The sequence below is a fragment of the Danio rerio genome, chromosome 18 (assembly GCF_049306965.1).
Source record: "Danio rerio strain Tuebingen ecotype United States chromosome 18, GRCz12tu, whole genome shotgun sequence".
Taxonomy (NCBI): Eukaryota; Metazoa; Chordata; class Actinopteri; order Cypriniformes; family Danionidae; genus Danio; species Danio rerio.
Genome location: NC_133193.1, coordinates 40,182,263 through 40,206,792, shown reverse-complemented (window position 1 = coordinate 40,206,792; position 24,530 = coordinate 40,182,263). Strand labels below are relative to the sequence as shown.

General features: G+C 34.2%; 2 protein-coding genes across 2 annotated transcripts; both read right to left on the bottom strand.

Moving 5' to 3' along the window:
• Positions 1-1,539: 1,539 nt before the first annotated feature.
• tmem123 (transmembrane protein 123) lies at positions 1,540-10,520 on the bottom strand. Its single transcript, XM_021473324.3, has 4 exons — positions 10,245-10,520; positions 5,226-5,387; positions 4,954-5,101; positions 1,540-2,197 (listed from the first exon to the last, which is right to left on the bottom strand). The coding sequence occupies exons 1-4, from the start codon at positions 10,300-10,302 to the stop codon at positions 2,173-2,175; spliced, it is 393 nt and encodes a 130-aa protein (XP_021328999.1). The 5' UTR covers positions 10,303-10,520; the 3' UTR covers positions 1,540-2,172.
• A 1,729-nt stretch (positions 10,521-12,249) lies between these two features.
• Positions 12,250-23,190, bottom strand: tbcb (tubulin folding cofactor B). Its single transcript, NM_212775.1, is given in 7 exon segments — positions 12,250-13,095; positions 13,229-13,301; positions 15,439-15,630; positions 17,757-17,853; positions 18,704-18,847; positions 22,705-22,846; positions 22,990-23,190. Coding segments are annotated over 6 exon segments (741 nt in total). The 5' UTR covers positions 22,825-22,846; positions 22,990-23,190; the 3' UTR covers positions 12,250-12,980.
• Positions 23,191-24,530: the final 1,340 nt, after the last annotated feature.

The window sequence follows — 24,530 nt, the reverse complement described above, 5'->3', positions numbered from 1 at the left end:
ATCTCTGACACCCTATAATCATGCTTTCTTTAATGTTGCTGGTTTTTCTTGTTAGGAAGAGGTAAATTTACAATTTTTACTCTTGATTATCAGTTGCAGAGCAAAAATAAAGGTTAGTTTCTTGACAAAAATTATATGGTTATATGAATTATAGTTCGTGTGACAGAGTGAGACCATTGGGCACTTCTATATTTTTTGGGGGGAATAAAGCAGCTCAACTCTCAGAAATTAGTAAACATAGTGTATTTAAGCACAGACACATCTGCTGTTTTACTCCATATAAAAAGCAAACGTTTTTGCACAGGCCTATCTTAAGAGTTAATGCTGCCAACTTATCATCAACAGAAATAATGAAAAGTTTGACCTCTTCCCGAAATAGAAAACACCAACAGTCAAGATTGCATGATTATTTGGTGTCATGGCTTTGCAATCAAAAAATGTCATAGGAACATGGAAGTCAAAAACAGCAAAAAGAGCCACGAATAGATAGTCAATTTAAACAGTACACAAAGGTTAAAAGACTTTTAAGTGTGCATGTTTTACATATTGAGTCAATCGTTAAAATATGGGGCTCTATCATACAACCGGCGCAAGGCACGACGCAGGTGTCATTTTAACGTTTTGCACCACGTTGTTTTAATAGCAAATGCATTTGCACTCATAAGTGCGCCCATAGGTGTTCTGTTCTAAAAAAGGAGGCATGTTAAGGCGCATTGCTGACGCGTTGTTATTTTGAGAAACTAAAATAGTCTATTCAATAGCCTCGCTTAGAGGAGGTCTAAAATCCAGCACAGAGCGTGTTAGTTGTGCGCCTCGCTTACACATTGCCTAATACACGCATTATGTAGAGAAATGCGCAAATATCTTTACAAATGAAAATGAATTAAAGGATTAAAACATTACAAAAATTATTTCTTTCTAGCCTACATAAATATAAGAAAAACAGCCTTCATGCCATCATCGTTATCATTACTAGCAGTATTATTTATTATATCCATATTTATATTTGTTTTATTAAAAACAAGCTTAGATTAAAACCTGTCAGGTTTTAGACCATATGGGGCACAGTATATGTATTTTGGAAATAACTCAGTTTTTTGACCACACTTCGTTATTATTGTTCATTTATTCATTTGCTGGAAATTAGAACTGAATTTAGAAATAGTTTTGAAACAAATGTTTGCGCTTAATAAACAAAATTAATTATGTATAGGCTAATGGATTTCTGTGCATACATCACGTTTCCCTATCCACGAGAGTGAAAGTAAATAATGAGGAGGCTCATCTCTCATTCTCACGCTGATGCTCTGTTTAACTGTTTACTCTCTTGTGAAGCGTTCATGGACCATGGAAAATCCAAAGCGGATTTTTCCATCCTTAAATAGCAAAAGTGGATTCTGACACACCCTTAATGCTTCTGCACCCTGTGCTTTGGACTTTGCACCTGGATCATCAAAATAGAGCCCATGGACTATAAATCTGGACTAAACAGACAAAAAATTTAATAAATCCCTTCAAGTACATTAACTTTTACTTAGAAACTGTCAAAATAGCTTTAATAACCAAACCAAAACACAAAAATATGTATAAACATTGTGTTCTTTTCACAGTCGGTCCCCTCAAAAAAAGTTTTGTGATGTATATTTTCATACTAAACATCCAAAGCAGTACTGTATACTATGTGAAACTCACTTCTATATGTGGACCTGAGATATTATTTTTATGTGTTGAAAAGCTTAAAAATAATAATGATAATAATAAAGGAGTCAGGATAAATCCTGCTACACACACGTCAAGAATTGCAGCAAAAAACTACAATTTTGAGCATTCTGTACTTTTATAGTCACATCTTATGACATCATTTGCTGTTTTTGTTTCACCAAGTTTTGTTTTGTTTGGTCCTTGCTGCATTCATATTGTCTGTTGAACAGCATTACAGTTTATTTGGAAGTGGACCGAAACCTACATTTCATTAGTGTCTGTGCACCATTTGGATTGCGAAGTTCACACATTTAAATGAGTGGCGCTAACAAAGCAATCACACCCTCAATTGGTTCAATTAAATCAAGTCAAACCAGTGTGAAGACACCAGGAACACACCCCTCATATGCATATGAATTATGATGAAAACCAACTCCTCAGATCATGAAGGTTTCTTGGATGGCTCCATTTTTAAATGATGGCATCATGTTCCTCGCTGCGTGACATGGAATAGAAATTAGATGGGTTGTTTTATTACATTTGAATATGTTTAAAACATGGGTTGTTTAATGTGTAATTGGTAAGTAGAAAGTGTGTGGTTTTAAAACAGATATCATTATTTAAAAAAAACATATCAAAAATGTTTTGACAGTTTCACAACACATTTGATCTCCTATAGTTCTTGTAAATAGCGGTCAGGTTTTTAGTTAAGCAATTTCACCTTAAAGCTATTCACAAAGCAGCTGAATCTAATATAATCAATTTCAGTGAAGTTGAGAGTAAAGGTTGCACACAATCATTGGCTGATGTCAGAGATCAATTCATAGAAACTCTGTAGAACCCAATATTATGATGTCATATTCAACTAAAAGTAAAAAAATAAAATAAATAAAAAATAAAAAATAATAATAATTATTATTATTATTATAATAATAATGCCACATTCAAATTTACTTTTTAAAATACAGGCTATAGACCATGTAAATATGATGTCACTGGCCCATCAACATGTTCTGGCTGTTATCAAACTATTTTATAACTGTAACAAGAGTTAATACAATTATAAATTAATGTTAAAATAGCGATTACGTAACATTATTTATCAACATGTGGCTCTTTCTGGATTCTCGGAAGCTATAGAAATTCAAAATGTAAAACAGGAAACACCTTGGGACCGTTGTTTTGGTTTAAATCCATCAAAATGGTCTATAAGTAAATAATTGCATTCCTAAAAAGTGTTCATCACACATTAAATATAGATTTTTCCCAATTATACAAATGACTGTGTTTCTTAGAAAATAAAGCAATAAAAAATGAAATAAAGCAAATAGATATTTTAGGCTTTAAATCATTTTTTAAACATATATTTTGGAAAATGTAAGTCAAAAATGTTATTTATAGAACATATATTTGCATAAAAATAACTTTAGAGAAAATATTTGTAGGTCTTTTTTTAATAAAGTTTGAAATATAAAAATTCAAAATCAAACAGAAGGGGTAGGGGTAGCTTAAATAATGTGTTGGTGCTCTTTGGGTAAGGGTTGATCAGAATAAACAGCAATTTATTTAAAAGCCCTTATTGAGATGACTATTAAGGCTATGTCAATAAAGGCTTTTGGATATTTATTCCACATATTTCAAGTGCCTTTGATTTTTGCTAAATTTTGAAATATTTTTGAAAACATATTTCTGATCCTGGCCAATTTTTAAAAAATGTATTTTTCCACAGCAAAAAGCCAAACAGCCACTTTTCGATCGTATGTTGTTTGGTCTTGGTGATTTAGAGTTCTATTCACTATTCCTAATGTTTCACTTATTTAGGAGCTAGTTTTATCACTAAATGCTTTCTGAAATACTTTAAGAGCCCTAAATGTAGGATTAACACTATTATCATATACCATTATTAACACCATATTCCCTTTTATTTTGAAATTACATTTAGATGTTTACCTTTACGTTTTTTTTTTTTTGTAATATTTGATTATCAGGGCTTGACATTAACTTTGTCGCTCATGAGCCACTGTGGCTAGTAGTTTGTTACTAATCACTCTGCATTTTCATTATTCACAATTTTGTTGTTGGGAGCACATATTTTATATGCAGATAATTGACTTTGGTATGCTAAAATTACTTAATTTAGATTTTTGTGTTATCTCCACATGCCTCCTCATTCATTTCACTTTTTTCTGTGGTGTGTATGACCTTGCTAAATATGCATGAGCAAATGGGTTGTGCTTTCATTGTGTCATATTTCATTAATGAAAGGAATTTTCAGGGCTTAATGCTAAGAATTTACCCATTTTTCTCTGGTGACACCAAACTATTTATTTTCTTGCCACAAAATTTAAATAATGTGTCAAAGCTAGCCAAATTACACACACTTTTTAATTCAACAAAAATGTTCTCAATAAAAAAAATAGACATTTAAAAAAATGATTGTCATGTATCTAAAATGCACAGTAGTTTGTCCAGGCTGAATGTCCCAGATCACCAATTAACTGCACTGACAATTTAAAAAATATATTTTCAACCAGCCAAAGTGACTAGTTGGGGTGGCTGTTTAACCCACCACAGCTGAAATCCACCTGCATTTGGTGGGTGTTAATGCCAAGCCCTGTTGATTATGTTTTTTTTTTTAGTATTTCACCTCACTATGATGTCTTGGATGCATGTATAGTTGAGGTCAAAATTATTAGCCCCCATTTATCCCCCCTCCCCCCCAAATTCTGTTTAAAGGAGAGAAGATTTGCTCAACTCATTTCTAAACATAATAGTTTTGATAACTCATTTCTAACAACTGATTTATTTTATCTTTGCCATGATGGCAGTAAATAATATTTTACTAGATATTTTTCAAGACACTAGTATTCAGCTTATAGGGTAATTTAAAGGCTTAACTAGGTTCAAAGAAAATAAAAATAAATATATATATATATATATATATATATATATATATATATATATATATATATATATATAGCTTAACGGGGCTAATATTTTTGACCTTAAAATGTTTTTAAAAAAATTGAAAACTGATTTTATTCTTGCTGAAATAAAACATATAAGACTTTCTCCAAAAGAAAAAATGTTATCAGACATACCGTGAAAGTTTCTTTGCTCTGTTAAGCATCATTTGGTAAATATTTAAAAGAGAATAAAACAATCAAAGGGGGGCTAATAATTTCAACTGTATATGTTTGAAATAAGCTACTATGTTCATCGTAGTTGCATAAAGCACCAGTAGATACTCACATGACCCTGTAGCGAATCGCCCGTTTTGAGCAGAACAGCCTGTACCCTACAGCGACGGCCAGTATGATGATAAAGGCCAGAATCATACCACCGAGGAAACTACCCGCATCAAATCCACCACCTGCTGTTAGGTGACCTGGAGGAACGCCTGTTTTATCCATCCAAAGAAAAGGGTTTCAAATGATAAAGCTGAAAATCAAAATCAAACCTATTCTGCTTAAAATAATGTTTTAAAAAAAAAGAAGCTCAATGCAAGAGATCAGGCTGTGTACCTATAGATGCAGAGATCAGGTGTTTGCTGGGTGTTGAGATGTGCAGCGTGTTCACAGATGCTTCAGTCGGGGTGATGGATTTAGCTTTGGAGAGGTGTGTTGAATAGTGGGACATGTTTGAGGCAGTCAGCGGCTCTTCTTCAGCTTGATGAGCTCTTGTGTCTGTATAGGGGACATTTAGTATATGGGTTTTCACATTATGCTTGACCCACTTTGTCATTGTTCTTAATATTATTTTTAGGATTCAGGATAGACACCCCTTAATTTGCTTTACATTCACATACTTTGAACAATAACAAAAATGCTTCATGCTAGTGAAGTTTTATAATTGATACAGTCAAAAATGCTGGGTTCCTTGCAATTGATTTGTGTCAAGATGACATGATAGAATTAAACTAACTTATTGGTTTTTACAAATTGAAGCGGATTAAACATAAAACAATTAAGTTGTCCACAAAAACATCTAGAATTGTCTTGTCTCAGCGTGTTTCAAATAAGTAGTTTGAGCAAACAGAAAACATAATTTTTTGAGTGTGAAAAAGTGATTCATTAAAAAAGATATGCAGTTGAAGTCAGAATTATTAGCACCCCTGTTTTATTATTTTTATACTATATTTTATTTAACGGAGAGCAGATTTTTTTTCAACACATTTCTAAACATAATAGTTTTAATTACTCATTTCTAATAACTGATTTATTTTATCTTTGTCATGATGACAGTAAATAATATTTCACTAGATATTTTCAAGACACTTCTATACAGCTTAACGTGACGTTTAAAGGCTTAACTAGGTTAATTAGGTTTACTTGACCGGATAGGGTAATTAGGCAAGTGTTCTGAAGACTTTCGAAAAATATATAGCTTAAAAGGTCTAATAATTTTGACCTTCATTTATATTATTTTATTCATTTTTATTAAAAACTACTTTTATTCTAGCCGAACTATGAACATGTCCTTGCTCTGTTTACCATCATTTGGAAAATATTTGAAAAAATAAAAAATAAAAAAATCAAAGGGGGTCTAATATTTTTGACTTCAACTGTGTAATGTGAAAACATGCAAAACCATTACGTTAACTGGTCATATGCTGCATTCATGACACTCAAACCGCAGATATGCAAATTAGGATGTTAACCCAGAGTCCTGCAATTAGTTATTTCAACTCATCTTAATTAAGTTAAATTGTGTTATTTCACCTATTTTACAGTTGTGGCTTTCTCAGTCAAGCAACAAACAATATTGTTGTTAAAGAAGCTGCCAAAGCATGATTAGTGCTACTCTTCTTCAAGGTGGTAACCTCAAAACCTTAAACTCTTCAAAACAAGACTAACAATTCTTTTTCTTAACTTAAAAGACTAAAGGTTGCTTTTATTATTTTTAACTTATCCTCCTCTTAATGCAATCTCCCACAGGGCATGCTAAGAACTACACGTTCACTAACCTGGTTACACCAACACAAAGCAATTAGGTTAATCTTTTTTTTATTATTATTAAAGTGGGTTAGACATAGAACATAAATTGTCCAAAGAAATTACAAGCAGCAATAATCTTTTTTGTGTGTTCATTGGAACGTTCATATGTCTTTTTTCACACTATATTAAACCCCAGGTTAGCTTTAGCATTTTTTTTTATGTTGTTGTTTGTTTTTTTACCCAGGGACATGAAACCCAGCTGCAGAGCATTTAATATTTTAATTATAAAAAATAAAATATAATATAATTCATATTTACATGCTTTGGACAGTCATGATAATGCATTTTATATCGGAATGCACCAATATGTAAAAGGCAGTGGAGGAAAGAAAAATCATACTCAGGTAAAAGTACCATTGCTTAACCCCAAAATGTAGTGCAAGTGGAGTAAAAATATGTCTTAAATATTACACAAAGTATGAGTAAAAAGTAGCCCATTTAAAAGTACTCAAGAGTAGTTAGTAGTGAGTATTACGCTGTGTAAAGGTGATATGTTTACATGCAATTTTTGCATGTGTGTGTGTGTAATTGTAACATTCTGTAGGGCATTTAGTGCAAGATTTTGGACATCTTCTTGGACACTTTTAATGCTTCCAAATGTTTTGCTGCCTTTTTAAAGCGCACATGTCTAGGTAGTTCAGTATGATGCGATTTACTTTCTATGGGATTGGACAGAAATCGCAGAACTGATTTTTCTACTTAGCCAATTCTCACAGACAAGAAAAAAATCAAGGAATGAACACTGTTTAAAGGAAAGTAGTGATGTAAAAGTACCAATGTAGCACTGAAATGTACTAAAGGGAAAGTAAAAGTACACAATTTGTAGAACCACTATTAAAACTACCATTTCTACGAGAAACTACTCAATTACAGTAACTTGAGTATTTGTAATCTGTTACTTTACACCACATGTAAAATGGCAAATACCAACAGAACATTTAAAAGCTGATAACCAATATATGGGCAGATAAAAAAAACAATTTTCATATGAATTGGTTATAAAACAAAAAGCAAAAAATGAAAGCAATAATCCATGGTTTACAGTGTATTTATAACAGCAATAGGGTGCTGTTAAGCACAACAACATACATAAAACCCCCCTTAAATTTTATAAATTCACCATTAATCATGACTGCATAGGGCTTATTGCTTTTATAATATGTTTATTCCATATGTATAGTAAGGTTTCAAAAAATAAAACCAAGTAAAAAAAAACTGTCGCCAGGACCAAAGAAACAAAAGCTGAGTCTCATTTCAGAGGCTAGACCTCAAAGGTGAGTCCTTTGAAGTCCACACAAGCTTATCCAAGCATGTTGAAATAGAGAGTACAGAGGACAGATCTCATCACCTAGCAACTATGACAGCTGCAGTTAATAATAAGCGGTAATACAATCTTGAATTACTTTTTTCAAAGTAATTTTCAAACTTATTTTAAGCATCTGAAGGCAAAACAAGGTTTACAGAAGTTGGAAATATGATTTCTTAGATGCATACATGCAGGGGCAGATTTGACAAATAAGTGAAGAAAGCAGCCGCTTAGGGCCTCAGGAAATTGGGGGCCCTCAATAAATACCTAGAAGTATAAATTATACACAGCATGGTTTGATCATATTTTGTATGGTGAGGGTCTAAGAAATTACATTTCCACGTCATTATAAAATCCACGCAAATTTGTTCCAACCATTAAGCAGTCAAGCGAGGTAAAGATTCAGTTTAAAAACAATTACAGTCGATTTATAAATTTTTTTTAGTTGTTAATTCGTTTAAAAAATAAATTACAATAAAATTTTAAACAGTATATAAAAACACTTTTTTAGTAACATTTCATACTCTTTGTTTTTTAACATGTGTGTTTAGATATCCAAGTAAAATAAACCTAATTCATACATTTAATCTGCAGTTTTAAATCTGAAGTCCTGCCGTTATCAGCGCGCAATGAATCTTGGAACGTTTAAGGCCGCAATGGATGCAAAGCTTGTGTTCTTCATTACCTGAGAAACAAAAGGATGCATTTTGAGGCTGCATTTGAAGAAGGCTTTGAATTTTTTTTAAAAATGAGACAGCTTTGCACCACAGATGGCGCAGAGCCCTTCAAATGCATGCTTCAGAAGATGCAGCCTTTAAAATGAAACACAACAAAAGATGTGTTTATAGAGTATTTTACAACAGCTTCTAATGCAGCTCAACCAATCAGAATCAAGTACCAGTTCAGAGCAATCTATTTTATAAACGTTGGACAAATTATTTTATTTTAAGACCATAAATACAAAACAGTAAATGTCTAGATGTTTAATTTTATAAAAAAAACATTTGCAATTCTGAATAAGTCAAGGTTAACATTTTCAAGTGTGAAAAGCCCCATCGAGTCTGAGTAGCAATCAACAAGAAGTTTAGCAGAAAAGCATTTGCTCATTTATTACAGAAGTGATGATAAACGCCTCTAGAGTATTTTATAGTTATTGTGTAAGATTTTGCTGAAATAGTTTACACATCTGGTCTACAACATCTGGAATATTGCAATCTGTATTTTCAAATTTAAGATACAGTGATTTAAGAGATTCATGTGGTGTACAATTTGCGAAAAAATGATTCAGCTATAGAGATGAAGACTGACTCAAAACATAATGAGCTGTCCATCCAGATCTAAATTGTGTAGCACACAATAATTACATCTGTATCACTTTATTTTAGTCGCTTTTGCACATTTTGTTGACTAGAGGTTACAATGCATCTAGATGCAAACTATTTCTCATTGCATTATTAGCAGACTGTTTGCTTAGTATCTGCTGACACTGCTCAACCAAAATCTGTCTATGAGAATCTTTACAAGTTGCTACATGCCAGTTTACACTAAACCTAACCACAATCCTACTTATACTCTAATTAATTGAACTCTAAGGCGTGTATAGCTGCACTTTAACTATAATCAACAGAATGTGTTAAAGGGGCCACTGGACATTTATAATAAATATTTAAAAGTATGAGAAATAATAAAAAAAATGTGCCCATATGAAACCTGCTAACTGGCTTAACGTTACTTTAGAAATCCTTAGACACAACGTTTGGTGAACATAAATCAGGAAATGTCAAGCCCTCTTTCAAAAACTTTACAAAATGTTGTCAATATTAAAAACGTAGCCTACATCAATACTTACTTGCTGAAAGTGATTTTAGTGAGGTATTCCTGCCTTTACCGTGTTTTTTGCCTAACAAAATCTGCAGCACGTCTAAAACTTGAATGACCTTTAAAACAAGATTTCACGCCAACTGCAGTCCCTAAATAGCCGTTTGTTTGTTGTTCTCTTTATATTCATCCCTGAAACATTTTAAAACGACGAGTCGCCTTTTCTGGTTATCTGATGATGCGGCGAAATGCCTCGTAGGATGTTGTCTAGGTAGGGAACTCACCCAGTTTTTTAGACAGAACCAGTGTTCCAGACCTTGTGTACACGTATACACAACGAAAGCTTTCGCAATTTCCTTTAAATAGTGCGCTTCAAGTCTATTCAACCAATAATACCAAAATAACAACTGAAAAACACTTACCCAACGACAAAAGCAGACCGGAAAATGTTATGAGGTTCAACCATAAGCAGAGGTTCATTTTCTTAACGAACTTAAAGTTCCACAATCATGATCCAAACAAAATTCATGAGCAAAATAATCTTAAGGTTATTCTTGAGGCATCCTTGTCGACGGCTTTCAGGCATTCAAACGCGATAAAAACCATTCTTCAATAAATTAAATAAATAAATAAACAGGATTATCCAGTTTTAGAAAATACACGCAGCTTCTTACTGACAGCAAAAGGACAAGAACTGTAGACGTTTTTTCTGGGGGGGTTGGTCTGACCACGATGATTTGTGCAAAAGTCCAACGATTTCTAGCATGTCTTGTGTAAGTTACAATCGATGATACGATTTTTAATATTTAAAGCAGAATATGAGAAAAAAATTAAGAATAGTGAAAATGTTATATTTAATGCAAGGACGTTGGGGTTGTAATGTAATTGTTTTCAATGTTTTAGATGTTATGAAAGTGTGCCCCCCATTCTAATGTAAAAAGTAACTTCTTAAATAATACCAAAGTTATGCTGTGGATGGAAAATTGATTTTATAAATCTTTCTAAAATGTGGCTTGGAAAATATTTTAGGTCATTATTTTTAACACCCAGTTCACAAACTCAGTTTAAATATTATTTTTATTGTTTTATTAAATACATTTTATAATTTGGCCGTTTAAAAAACAAAAAAGGTTCCCTGGAGAGCTCAAATTGCATCATAAAACAATTTGTCACTTAATTTAAGTTGAGACAGAAGTGCAACATTAAAGCAGATTATTTATTTATTCATTAGAGACAATATTCACCATTCAGCGTTTGAAGGTATTTCTTGATGTAACTTTTTTTTCTCCTTATAAAAAAAGTCACTTTAGCAATTTTGTAATTAAAGTTAGAGAACAGCAACAATTGTAGCACGTAAAAGAAAATAGCAATTATTTAAGTTTACATCAGTCAATAACTAAAAAAAAAAATGTCTGCAACAAATCTACAGGCACATCACTAGTCTATCACTGCTAACCCTGTGATCTTGATCAGCTCTTCCTCAATCTCCACAGTTCACCAACAGTACTGGGTTTTTAGACAAATTTTAAGGATAATGACTATCAGAAGGATTTTTTCCCCATAAATTTCAATCATTTCCCATTAATGGGTTGCAGCTGGAGGGGCATCTGCTGCGTAAAACGTGATGGATAAGTTGGTTGGTTCACTCTGCTGCGTCAACTCCGAATTAATAAAGGGACTAAGCCGAAAAGAAAATTAATTAATTAAAATTTGAATCAGGTTTACAGCAGTACTCCAGTCTGCCATTTCATTATTTTTAGCTTGAATGAACAGCCTTACCTATTTTGCTGTGCATTTGGCTCTTTGCCAATTGCATACTGACTGGATGATGAATGCATGAACAGAATAATGTTGCAGAAGGAAATGTTTATAAATATTTGCATTCACTTAAATTAGGGGTAATATTGCTGGTCTTCATCAGTCATACTAGAACAGATGGCCAACTTGCAAAATAAATGAAATTAGACTGTTGGTTCTTTGTCAAGGAAATTCCATCAGATGTCAGATTAACACAAATACAGAGGAATCTGAAAGTGTTCTCTAATTTTGGTCAGTTTTTCCACCAAATATCTCATTTAAGTTTTTTTTAATACTATGCTTCAAAATATATACAACTCATGAAATTTGCTTGCATTTCCCTAAACATCTCAAACAAACAAACAAAAAAAAATCAATGTTTATACCTGCTCTTGTCTCTAACGTTTTACTTATTCTATGATTTGTTAAAGTAGTGCACTGCTATAAGACAATTACAGCATTCAAATGAAACCAATCATACCCTTCTGAACCATAAACAAATGTTTATTATTACCCATGAACCATGAAGATTTTAGTGCTGTTCTGCATTAGTATTTTCCAGATCAACATGTTCTGAGCTGCGTATTAAGGCAGTTCCAGGGGGAAAAAAAGACAAATTGTGCATCTGTCTGCATGATGTCCAAAGTTGGCACATGGATTTATTCAAAACAAATTTTGCTGAACAGAATTCCATAAAACATGAGGCCTTTCTGTTCAAAGTGAATTTGACATGCATCAAAATCTTTACATGCCAAAGTAAAAAGCTAGAGTTATTGTCACACTTTTGTAATTTACAATGAAAATACAGAAAACTGAGGCCACAGGATTCTACATTACTGCACTCATAAGTGAGCTAATTGCTAAAGTGCCGAGGACGATAAGGGACTGAGACCCTAAACACAGTCATGTTGATGCACAAGAAAGCAACAAAAATAAATCATTAGTACAAATAAGACCTCTATACAATACATTGTGTACAGAATTGCAAAAAACGCGAAGAACATTTTGTTTTGTTGGATTTGTTTAAAGTAAAATGACTAAGCCTGGGCTCAAATCAGCTGCAGAACTTTGGAATTCAATAATCAACATGCAAGTGAGTTCAACTAGGTTCTAACTCTGATCTTGACTGATGTTCTCAGAATTGCTTTACCAGTTACTTCCAGTCATCAGGGCACAGATGTTGTTTAAGATCATTTCTTGAGTTTGACTGAAGGAAATTAAGGTATAATTGTTGCCGATCTCTTCAAGATCAGCAAAAAAACAAAATGATCCGCAATGACAACAGAAAACCCTTCTACTTCAGCAAAGTCTCACTGCAGACTTCTTGAAGAACTTTCTGACTGTTCATCAGGTTCTGATTCTCACATCTCATCCAAACCATAGTCTTCTTCAGGGAAATCTCCTACAGTCACTGTGAGGGGCTTCACGAAGGCACCATATTTTGGTTCGCACTCAAAGTAACGTTTTCCATTCACACTAAATCAAGACAAACATAAAGAATCAGTTAGACTACAAGGTTCGAGTAAGGTTCATGTAACAGTCCCATTAGTCATTTTTCAAAACATCCTGGCGCTTTTCATAAACTTAAACAGCATGTGCTTGCACTGACCTGCCATCATGCTTCCCGAGTGGCTCATCGTACTTCACACCTACCCAGTAGCCTGGCTTGAAATCTGCCGTACCTGAAAACAATAGAAGCAATGCAAAAAATATGAATGCACTCAGCTATAGGGACAAAAAAGAGGAATTTTAAATAAATAAATATTGCAATCAACATGACTATACATATCATATAACATATTCAGGTCCGTAGCTAGGGGGGGTTCAGGTGGTTTGAAAGACCAACCCTCACTGATAAAGGTCTAGAATTTGTCCCATACATGAGCTCATTTGTCCTATTTTGACTGCGATGCCATAATAAATAGTGAAAAAAAACCATTGAAAAAGGATAAGACCAAGTGGAATCCCCTGTCAGCTGTCGTTTCAGTGTGACCAGTTGCACACAATTATTTTTCATAAATCCAACAACCAGCTGTGCAAGAAAACATACGATCTGATGAAGTGAAGTCATCTTTCACTACTGTGTTGTTTTTAAATAGATCAAATATTTTACAAGCATTTTCATTCTAAATCTTGGAACAAAAAATGACCAATGAAAAGACGTGAAGCACCAGATATTAAAATAAATTTAAATACAATTTTGGCTATTGCTGTTACGCGTGAATTTTTAAATGTACTTTCTTTGGTTACAATCATCCAACAATCTATTTCAGCTAAAATAATGCTTAAAATGTCACTGAAATGCGGTAATTAAATCTCATAAATAAATAAGAGCCTAAAATGAGGCCTATAAATCGCAAAAAGGTCCACTTTTTGACAAAAAAAAAAGAACCACCCCTTTCACCAGACTGGCTACAGGCCTGATATTTTATGACAGCTTCCCTGTCGTAACAAAAATTTATGAAATCCCCCTACTCTTAACTGGATAGATATAGCTCAGTAATGGTTGACCTTTATTTAATTTAAACAGTCTAGATTATCTATCGTATAGTGTTACATTTGATTATATTTTTCAGCTTATGTAACTTTTAGGCAGAGGTGTAACGAGTACCTGAAAACCATACTTGAGTAAAAGTACAGATACCTTACTATAAAAATTAAAGTTACAAGTCACAAATTCCAATAAGACTTGAGTAAAAGTATTAAAGTATCCATTTTTAAAAGAACTTAAGTATTTACTCATATGTTGGCTCAAAGAACACCAAGAAATGTTTTATTTCCTAATATAGAAATTAAATTAAATATGAACACCTCAATGTTTCAAAATGGCAGAACAAAATAGATGAAAAAAAGAACAAAAAGTCTAAAACTCAAATGTTCATAAAAAGGCAGAAACAATAAAAAAAAGTAGTAAAATGTAGTAAAAGAAAAATTCAGAGCTGACTTTCATGTGATTCACCTCTCAGTCTCAAAGGGGGGCAGTACTTTTATTTTGAGTAGTTTTTTTAATTGATTAGGATGTTTTCTCTGTATTAAAATTAAACAAAGAGGAGCAGTGTTATTTTTCAACTTAGTAAACTACACTTAAATTCAATGAAAAATACATCACAAACTCACAGCTAAATGCACCTGATGCAGAACGTATAATTTCAGTGATACATTTTTTCCCGTTGCACAAAGAAATTAAGCAAAAACATAGTCATGTCATGTCTCAGTGGTTTTTTCATATCAGTAACTGTATTAAATTCACTAAATTATTATATTAACGTTAAATAGACTCTTACCTCAATGTGTTTAAAATTTGACGATAAATTCTTAAAAAAAAGATGCCGACTTGTCGCGCACAATCACAATGTTACGAGTAACAAGAAGCGTCCGTTCAAATGTAGTGGAGTAAAGAGTACATATACTCAATCCAAAATGTAGTCAAGTAGGAAGTAAAAGTTGCTTATATTTTTAATACTCAGTACAAGTACAAAGTAGCCAAAAAATACTTAAGTAAAGTAACAAAGTCCATTTACTTAAGTACTTTACACCACTGCTGTTAGGTACATCAAAAACCTAAAAAGACACTGTTTATTTTAGTATTATCATTCCTATATTGTTTTGAATTTGTATTTTATATTGCTTGTAGAGTTTGTTATTTTGACGGTGCTTTCATACTGAACATATACACTGAACTGTACAAAAACCATGACCTAAAACTAAATTGCACTGTGAGAAGTAGCAGCAGATTTGATTAAATCAGGTCATGCAAACAACAGAAACAATGAAAGTCTTAATCTGAGTGGTGTGATATGAAAATGAGGGTAAACTTACCAACATACATAACAGTGCCAATCTTAGTGGCCTGCCCAGGAACTTGAACTTTACAGCGGTTTCCAACAGCGATAGCCTCAGCGGCCACCTTCTCCTCTTCCTCTTTCTTAGCGACAGCCTCTTCTTGCTTGGCCCTCTCTTCCTCATTAAATCGACCTAACTTCATATTCTTCTTGAAGTTCCGAATTGAATCTGACAAATGAGAAAACTTTAAAGTTAGATATTTGCTTTTTTAACATAACTTTTGGAGAATTCAATAAAGATACTACAGTATGTATGATGTAACTGTTTAAATTATTATTTTTTATTTAAGCTACAAAACTTGAGCTATGATAAAAAATCATTCTAGAAATTCATTTATTCAACCAGCAACTTATCCAGCAACCCAACACTGGGTAACATCCATACACTCTCATTCACACACTTACACTATGGACAATTTTAGCTTACTAAATTCCCCTATAGCGCATGTCTTCGGACTGTAGGGGAAACCAGAGCACCCAGAGGAAACCCATGCGAAAATGGGGAGAACATGCAAACTCCACACAGAAATGCCAACTGACCCAGCTGAGACTCGAACCAGTGACCTTCTTGCTTTGAGGCGATCACGCTACCCACTGCGCCACCATGACACCCCATTCCAGAAATCGATTGAGATTTTTTAAATGCATCGCATAAATTGATTCTGCGCTTAGATTTTAACAGCAGATGGTGCTCAAGGCTAGTTTGTTTTTTACTGTGCACACAAATGCTCACAAGAAAAGGAGTCATACCAGTTTGTTTTTGTCACGAGATTAAATGTCAATGGCTCAAGATGAACCCTCTTGTAATTCGCTTAAAACTTTCTAAGCTTTATTAATACTTGTTTCAGATTCAGGTCAAGTGGTATATGTAAGGAATTGGATGCAAGCAGATCCGTGAACTACATACAGCGCCATCTGCAGTTAAAAAACTAACTCAGAATTGACTCAAAATGGATTATCAATGCATTTTGAAGATGCAGAATAAATTAGGCCTTTTTTTTTAACCACAGCTCTAGTTATTGTATCATAGCAGTGCATGTCCTAAAGCAGTAAAACACTAGATAATTTATGTTCTAAATACATCATGAATGACAAAAGTTTTTTTTACATTAAAAAACATTAGGTGAAAGATGTTTTAGTGTTTATTCTGCTTAAAACTGGTCCCTTTATAAACAACTGACTGAACATTCTGGGTACATTTACATATAATAGCATTTTACAGCTAAAAACAGAAAACTTGGATATGGATATGGTCATGGGACAGCAGGACAGGACAGCCACATTTTGGGGGCAGTTTCAAATTGTAAGTTTAGATTTTTGTAAAAATGCTGGTGTTAAAATATCAAATGACCAACTACTAGCCTGGCATGCATAATATAGAGTTTTACTTTTATGTCAGGTGCTGTTTTACTGCAAGTTGGTCAGCAGAAGGTACAGTAGGTGATTTCAGAGATGCTAGCTGTCTCTAAAAGCTAAAGATCCTGCACACACCATTGAAAACTCACTTTTCAAATGGCCATGCTTCTAAACAATCGCTGCATCAGGCTCGCGGCATTCACGCGGCCCTCGATCCCGCCTAGACTCGTCAGCACTATCAAGCCGACCAATCACAGAGCTTGCGCTACATGTCGTTGCGACGTGTAGTTATTTTTTGAGAGGTGCACGTCAGCGATGCTGACGACCACAGCGTAGGGCTATGGGTCAACGCTGTAGCATACGCGTGCGTTTGACGCAGAAATATAAATCAGCCTTAAGAGTGTGTCCACCAAAGTGTTTTCCCCAAGGCACACACATTAAAATACATATACACATTAAATAAATTTAGAGCACTTAACATAATGAGTGCTATCGAGATGAGTGCACACATTTAACCAGCATAACAAAAAATGTTTTCAACCAAATCACCTACCCTGCTCCAGCAGTTGTAATAAATGGATAGTTACCCCCAAACTGAAAATTCTGTCATCATTTAATTACCCTTCTCTTCTTTCGAACCCTGTTCGAGTTAGTTACTTCTCTTGAAAAAAAAGAGATTTTGAAGAAAGCTGCAAACTTGTGTAACCACTGACATCCATAGTATTGGTTTTTCTTACTATGGAAGTCGATGATTACAGGTTTTCAGCTTGCTTCAAAATATCTTCTTTTGCGTTTAACTAAAGAAAAAACCCACAAAGGTTTGTAAACACTTGCGGGAGAGTAAATACTAAGTAAATTTTCAATTTTGGGTGACCTATCTATCCATTTAATTCTAAATGACACATTTCAGAGGAAAATGATTTATGACATTTTATTTACCTGCCCGTTTTTCATAGGCTTCATCTGAGATTTCAAATTTCTCCACTTTTGACAAATCTGTGAACTCTCCGCTCTGTGTACCGCTACGGTCTGTCACCTGCAAATAAAAAAAAAACTCCATGAACAAAAATTTAGTCTTTATTAATGCCATCAAAGTACTTTCTAAATATCCAGACCACGAATATTGAATCTTTAATACTTCACAACTTTAAAATAAATAACTAAATAGTAAGACTGATTTCTGCAGTCAGAAAAGAAAACAACGTCAAATATACTGTCCCGCTCATTGACTCTGCACTACAAACACCTTGCATAAGTGGGAGTTAGTTTGTTTTGTTAGTTGATAAAACATAATACAAAGCATCCGCTTATTAAGTGTGATGTCCCGCGTAGCAGCTTTCAGGTCCAAGTGCTCTATCAAACTGCATGGGGAGAATCAACAAATGGTAATAATAAACATTTACAAAGCGATGTAGTACTTTCGAAAATCATAATCGCAATATATATATATATCAATGCCTAATATCCGATGGCCAGAAAGTGAGTAATTTTTTTATAAATTGTTAAAATATTGGTGTCTGTGATGCAGCAAGTCCAGAGACTGTCGTGTACACCATGATTTTATATAAAAATCTATTTAATGTGTGATATAACTAAAAAGTGGTCACATTCGAGTATTATCACAGGACAAATGAGTAGCAGCTTGGACCCGGAAACAGTAGTCTATACGTCATGACTTAACAAGTGGATGGTCCAGGTTTAGGGATAGGAATAAGGTTTTGACTAAATTTCCAGAGTGAAAAGATATTCCAGGGACACCAACATATAACAACCCATGAATGTGACACACTGTGGAAATTTAGGACGAACTCGCATCCTTTCACATGTTCTAAATGTGTCATGTTGTTCACTTTGTAGACGAGGTGTCAAAAAGAGTAAATACCCACATGTATTCTGCAGTCATCATCCACATGATAGGAGCCCAGCAGAGCTTCATTGTTATCTAGTTTCTGAAGGAACTTGTCTGAGGAGCTGAACAGATCTAGGTCCATACAACTAGCTGGAGTGCCCACAATCAACTCCAGTTTACTCTGAAAAACAAATATACAAGTTAGGTTCATTGACCATACTAAAACATCAATGTGATTTCAAAATGACTCAAGCAATTTGTGGATGTAATTCACTCTCAGAACGAAATTCATTTTCTTAATATTAATATAGCTTGGGATGGTTTGAAAACAAACAAAAAAAAATGTTCTCTTGCTAAACTTTTATGTTCCTGTGGAATTTTTGTTTGTTTACAAAATGTTTATGTTCACCCAAACAAAAATGTTTGATTGAATTACAATAATGTTATGCTAATAACTTTACAATCAATAGCAAAGTTTTGCATTTGGTGGCAAAATGTTTGTGATCAAAAGGTTTAGCAACGTCCTCATTTGCGTAAAGTCATATTAGTAAAAATTGCTTAATGAAACAAAATCAACTGTGAGAAAAAAAAACTGATTTATTTAAGTACTGATTGTTAATATTAGTTTAAAAATTAAACTGAATGATTATGTATCAAATTCATTTAATAAAATGATTGCAACTTGTTATCAGATTACGACTGATTTAAACATCCCATTAGCCAGTAAGTGAGAAATTACAATTAATAAAAACTTTTGCCGTTTTCATTGTGAGTTCAGTTAAATAAACTAATGTTAACTTTTGGACCCTTATTGCACAGTTTTAACAACAAAATGTACACTAGCAAAATGTTTTCATGTTTTAACTATTAAACTTAATAATCAAATACAATCTGAATGTTCATAAAAAGAACTCAAAAGGGCCCGTACCCTTTGTAAAGGCTCGTGTGCATATCTATATTTGTAATAACAAACTTCTTGAGCTGATTATAATAACATGCGCATGGTTATTGAAGTGCTTCTGACAACAGGGGCCTGTTTCAGATAGGAGGTTAAGTGAAAATTCAGAGTATTTTAACCCTAAAATGTGAGAAACTCTGGGTTTTCCATTTCAAAATGGCAGGTTTGTTAAACTGGAGAAAGCAGGGTAAGTCAAACCTGTTTCTGAACGAGAGGAAACTTTAACTCATAGTCAGTTACTGTGGTAACTTACTCTATGAACCTAACCTGGTCTGGAGCAGGTTTTATTCTCTAAACTGAGTTTCTGTCAGGTCTCCTCCCCAGATGCCCATAAAAATGAAGTTTTTATGGAGATGCCCATAAAAATGATTAATGGAAACATCATGATGCACATAACTTTGGAAAATACACATTAAAAATGTGCATAGCTGAGTAGGATAAACTTTTATTCGATAGAAAAGATGTGCATAAACTACGATGAAAACACTTTTAATGAACAAATTACAGTATTTGTATTAAAAAAAGGTCTGTTATTTGATGATGAAAATGTGTGTGAATGGACAAACTAGCAGGCTGAGCACACTATAACACATCTTAAATGTTGTTTTGCTCATTCATTCTATAAATCCTTAACAGTTTGAGTATTAATGGTATTATATCATTAAAGACCTCCAGAGCGTCTGGAGCGTGTCAAGAGCGTCTGTTCTCCGCATCTCATGGCTTTAAACGCCCCACGTGTTCAATGTGTGTCAGCGTTGTCTTCTGAGGCGCAAGTACATTTATTAAATATAGAAAAGATTGACGCTGCTGCAGCTTCTTATACCGCAGTAAATTCTGGTTTTACTGTTGATATTTGGTGTCCGTTTTATCAGGAAGTGACGATTTTGTTCTCTTTGACTCGTTGGATGGAAACGCTGCTTTATTCGCACATATCTTATGCGATATTCCAGTTTTGCACATAAATTTAATTAATATTATTGGATGGAAACATAGCTATTGCCTACATTACAGTCACACAAAGAACAAAGTCACGTACGAGAATGGCTTGTCCTTTTTTAATAAATAAAGCTAAAATTCACGGACCTTCAGCAGGGACAAGTAGCCTAGATTAAGGGGATTAATATTCTTTCTAAATACTAATGTTTTTAGTTCTGCTTACCTTCTAAATGTCATATCAACATCTATCTCTTGATCAATAAAAAAGGCAGACACACAAGTGCACTTTTAAATCTATTAATACTGATCAACATGTATAAAACTTGTGTAAAGATTTTATAAACGTCACACATAACATTACTTATTTTATTAAACTTAAATATTTAAATACTTTAAATGTAAAATTACGCATTAACTTGAGCAGCTGTTTTCCCATGCTAACTGTCTCTGTTTCACTGACCAAGTGGTGTTGCTTTTCAAAATACATGGTCATATTTGCTAAAACTTTGCATGAGCACATCAAGTTAATCTCTCTTTTAAGATGTTGCCATACTCACTCGTAATATCTGCACTCTATTGATAATGCCTTTTTATATTCACGGTGCGCCATCTTAACTCTGAGTTGGTCTACTCAAAGTTAATTAACCTAACTCAGATCTGCTGTTCTGAAACCGAAAACTCAGAGTTTTTAATCTCTCGGTAAATCAACTAAGAGTTCAAGTTTAAACTCAGAGTTGGTTGAACCTCCTTACTGAAACAGGCCCCAGATCCTTTCAGAAACGACCAAACGTGAGACTGATGCGCGGAAAAACAAACCAGAAAAATTAAGGAGAAAAAGATTTTTTTTCAGCAAACATGAACAAATTGCCATGTTTAACTATTATCATCACCATTTGGACTATTATGAACTTGGAATGAGGGAAGTACTTTCTAACAAGAGGTTACATGTGCTGCAGACGATTGAACATACAGATGTGTGATTTGCACTGACTGTACTATATGTTGTGTTGTTTTTGAACCCAAATAAGAACTAAATGTATCCTTTGTGTAGTTTTTCTGTAACTGGTATTATATCGAAGAGTGTAAGGGTCTGTATGCGTTCATATATGTTGCATTTATACATTTATTTTACATAATCGCAGATGTTACAGTAGGCTATACCGCACTATCATTGATCTGCAGTTTTTTTTTTTTTTTTTTTTGATCTGCAGTTATAATTAATTCATGCTCATAGAAAGGTTAGTAATGAACATTTATACACAAGTACTTATGTGTATAATGCATCTGTTTTGTGAGAAGTGCTTCTTATATGATATATGAATGACCCGTACAGCTTTACTTTGACATTTTCTCGAGCGCGAATGACGTTGACTGAAACTCTTTGTCGTACACCACGGCCACCAAAAGGGTACGATTAGTTCCCTTTTAGCAGTGGAAATGCAAGCCTCATAAAGGTGACCTGTACCGACCCGTACCACTCAGTGGAAACAGGTCCCAAAGATTTCAGTTATTCATTGTATTTTGAAGTGTCCCTGACAACAATATTAGGCACAATCGTTATCGTTATATATTGAACTATTGAATATTGGCATCTTTCTAGATGGAAGTAACCTAATATTAGTGTTCAAAAAATATATAGAAAAATAAATACCCTTTTTTTATTACTTTTTTCCAACAAGATTTTGTATTTTTCATATTTATTATGAAAATTTGGAATTAAAATGAGATAGGAAGAAAAAGGAAAACTTTTGTTTTTATTTTGAGATTTAATTTATTTAAATGCGAATTTGTTTGAGATAAAATACACTCAATTGTCCAAATGACGTTTGTACTGAATAATAAGGATCATGCAAGAGTGATGTTCATGGCTGTTATTTTGCCATATTGCCACAATGGACAGCACACAGTGCGTTTACATGTGACCAGTACATTACATATGTGACGGAGTAAAACAAGGTAGGAAATTTGTTTTAGCCATTTTATCTAAAATAATATAACATGGATACTTCTAATAAACAAGAAAACAAAAACATGATGTGTATCTGAAATGACACTGGACATATGGAGACAGCAAAGTTTCACATTACTTCACCCACTAACGTTAGCCTACTGTATCACACACAAGCACGATCACACGGCCGCACCTTAAACTCTGCGATCGTTATTCCCCGGTTGAATCTCCGGTTCACCTCGAAGGAGCTGACGGTGCTGGTCACCCGCACGGACACGGTGGGATTTGTGATGATTGTCACACTCCCGTCCATCTTCTGCTGCTGCTTGGTCAAGCTGAAAACCAAATGACGTGTTTGGCATTTACGCAGTAAAGCACAGATATCCGGACGGACTCATTTATTCATGACTTCCGCTGAATGTTTAATATCTGATATCTTGCTGGTTGCTATAGCTAACCAGTATTTACATGCACTCACGTGACAAGACTTTCACTTCATCCACTGCTTCAGTCAACTGTCTGCGCGTTCAGATCTCATCGGTTACGCGCGATAAGTTATTTCAAAGGTTGTATTTAAAATACAAATCTCTAAAACGTCTATTTTTCTGATTGTTCTGCTTCTCGTGAAAAGCTCTTCCGTCAAAGACCACGCCACTAAATTCTGGAAGATTCTGCCCACCCCCACACGCACCTTTCGGCCAATACTAAATCCGCAATTGGGCGGGATCTTGAATTCCAACAATTGTGATCTGTTATGAGTGTTTCAGTGGGAATGGACAACTCACTCTGTCGAATCATGGCTCTTCAGCGAAACAGCTGCTGTCCAATCAGTGTTTGTTTTGTTGAAGCAGACCGCGCCCAAAGTTGCCCGGAAAACACAAACACCTGCTGTACTGCATGTGGAACACATGATGCCGCTAGAGTTTCAGGAAGAAACACGCATAGGTCTAACTCAATTCCTGGAGGGCCGCGGCTCTGCACAATTTTGTTTCAACCCAAATCAGACTAGTCTTGAACACCTTGATTAGCTGGATCAACTGTTTTGATTAGGGTTGGAGCAAAGCTGTGCAGAGCTGCGGTCCTCCAGGAATTGAGTTTGAGACCTACTTTTATATAACTTGTAGCATGTTTTTGTTTCTGAAAGTACACTTTGAATACTTTAACATTTAACTGACTGCTCTACCAATCGGTTGACCATATTTTGACTGTTTTAAATAATGGCAGTTAAAGTCATTTAAAGAATGACTGTTTTTAATAATGCTTTACACACAGCATTGCTGGTTTTAAAAAAATAAAATAAAATAACCCTGTTGCACTACCGCACTGGATTTTGGTTTATTGTAAAAACAAACAAGAAAACATGTTAAATGAGAGTCTGAAGGGCGACGCAGTGGCGCAGTATGTAGTGCTGTCGCCTCACAGCAAGAAGGTCGCTAGTTAAAGCCTCGGCTGGGTCAGTTGGCGCTTCTGTATTGAGTTTGCATGTTCTTCCTGCGTTCGCATGAGTTTCCTCCGGGTGCTCCGGTTTCAACCACAGTCCCAAGACATGCGGAACAAGTGAATTGGGTAGGCCAAATTGTCCATAGTGTATGATTGTGAATGAGTGAGTATGGATATTTCCCAGAGATGAGTTGCAGCTGGAAGGGCATCTGCTGCGTAAAACATATGCTGGATAAGTTGGCGGTTCATTCCACTGTGGCGACCCCAGATTAATAAAGGGACTAAGTCGAAATAAAAAAGAATGATTGAATGAATGAGAGTATGAAATATTTAATGACATACTTTAAAAATAAAGATGATTTAGTTTTCAAAAATGTTTTATTTTGATTATGTTTTAAATAAATTGGTCTTACACTTCATATTTTCAGATTTTTCATAGCATGTGTATTAATTCCGCTACTTTTACTATAAACCAACATATCAACCATTTGGTAGAAATTATGGAATGTGCTAGGGGCGAGGCAGTGGCGCAGTAGGTAGTGCTGACGCCTCACTGGTTCGAACCTCGGCTCAGTTGGC

What these genes read in the sequence shown, in the direction of transcription:
- tmem123 (XM_021473324.3), bottom strand. Translation starts at nt 10,302, where the DNA reads ATGAACCTCTGCTTATGGTTGAACCTCATAACATTTTCCGGTCTGCTT. An exon ending in CGGTCTGCTTTTGTCGTTGG is followed by an intron (nt 5,388 to 10,244) that starts GTAAGTGTTTTT and finishes TCCCCTATACAG; the next exon opens with ACACAAGAGCTCATCAAGCT. An exon ending in GCGATTCGCTACAGGGTCAT is followed by an intron (nt 2,198 to 4,953) that starts GTGAGTATCTAC and finishes CATGTCACGCAG; the next exon opens with CGAGGAACATGATGCCATCA.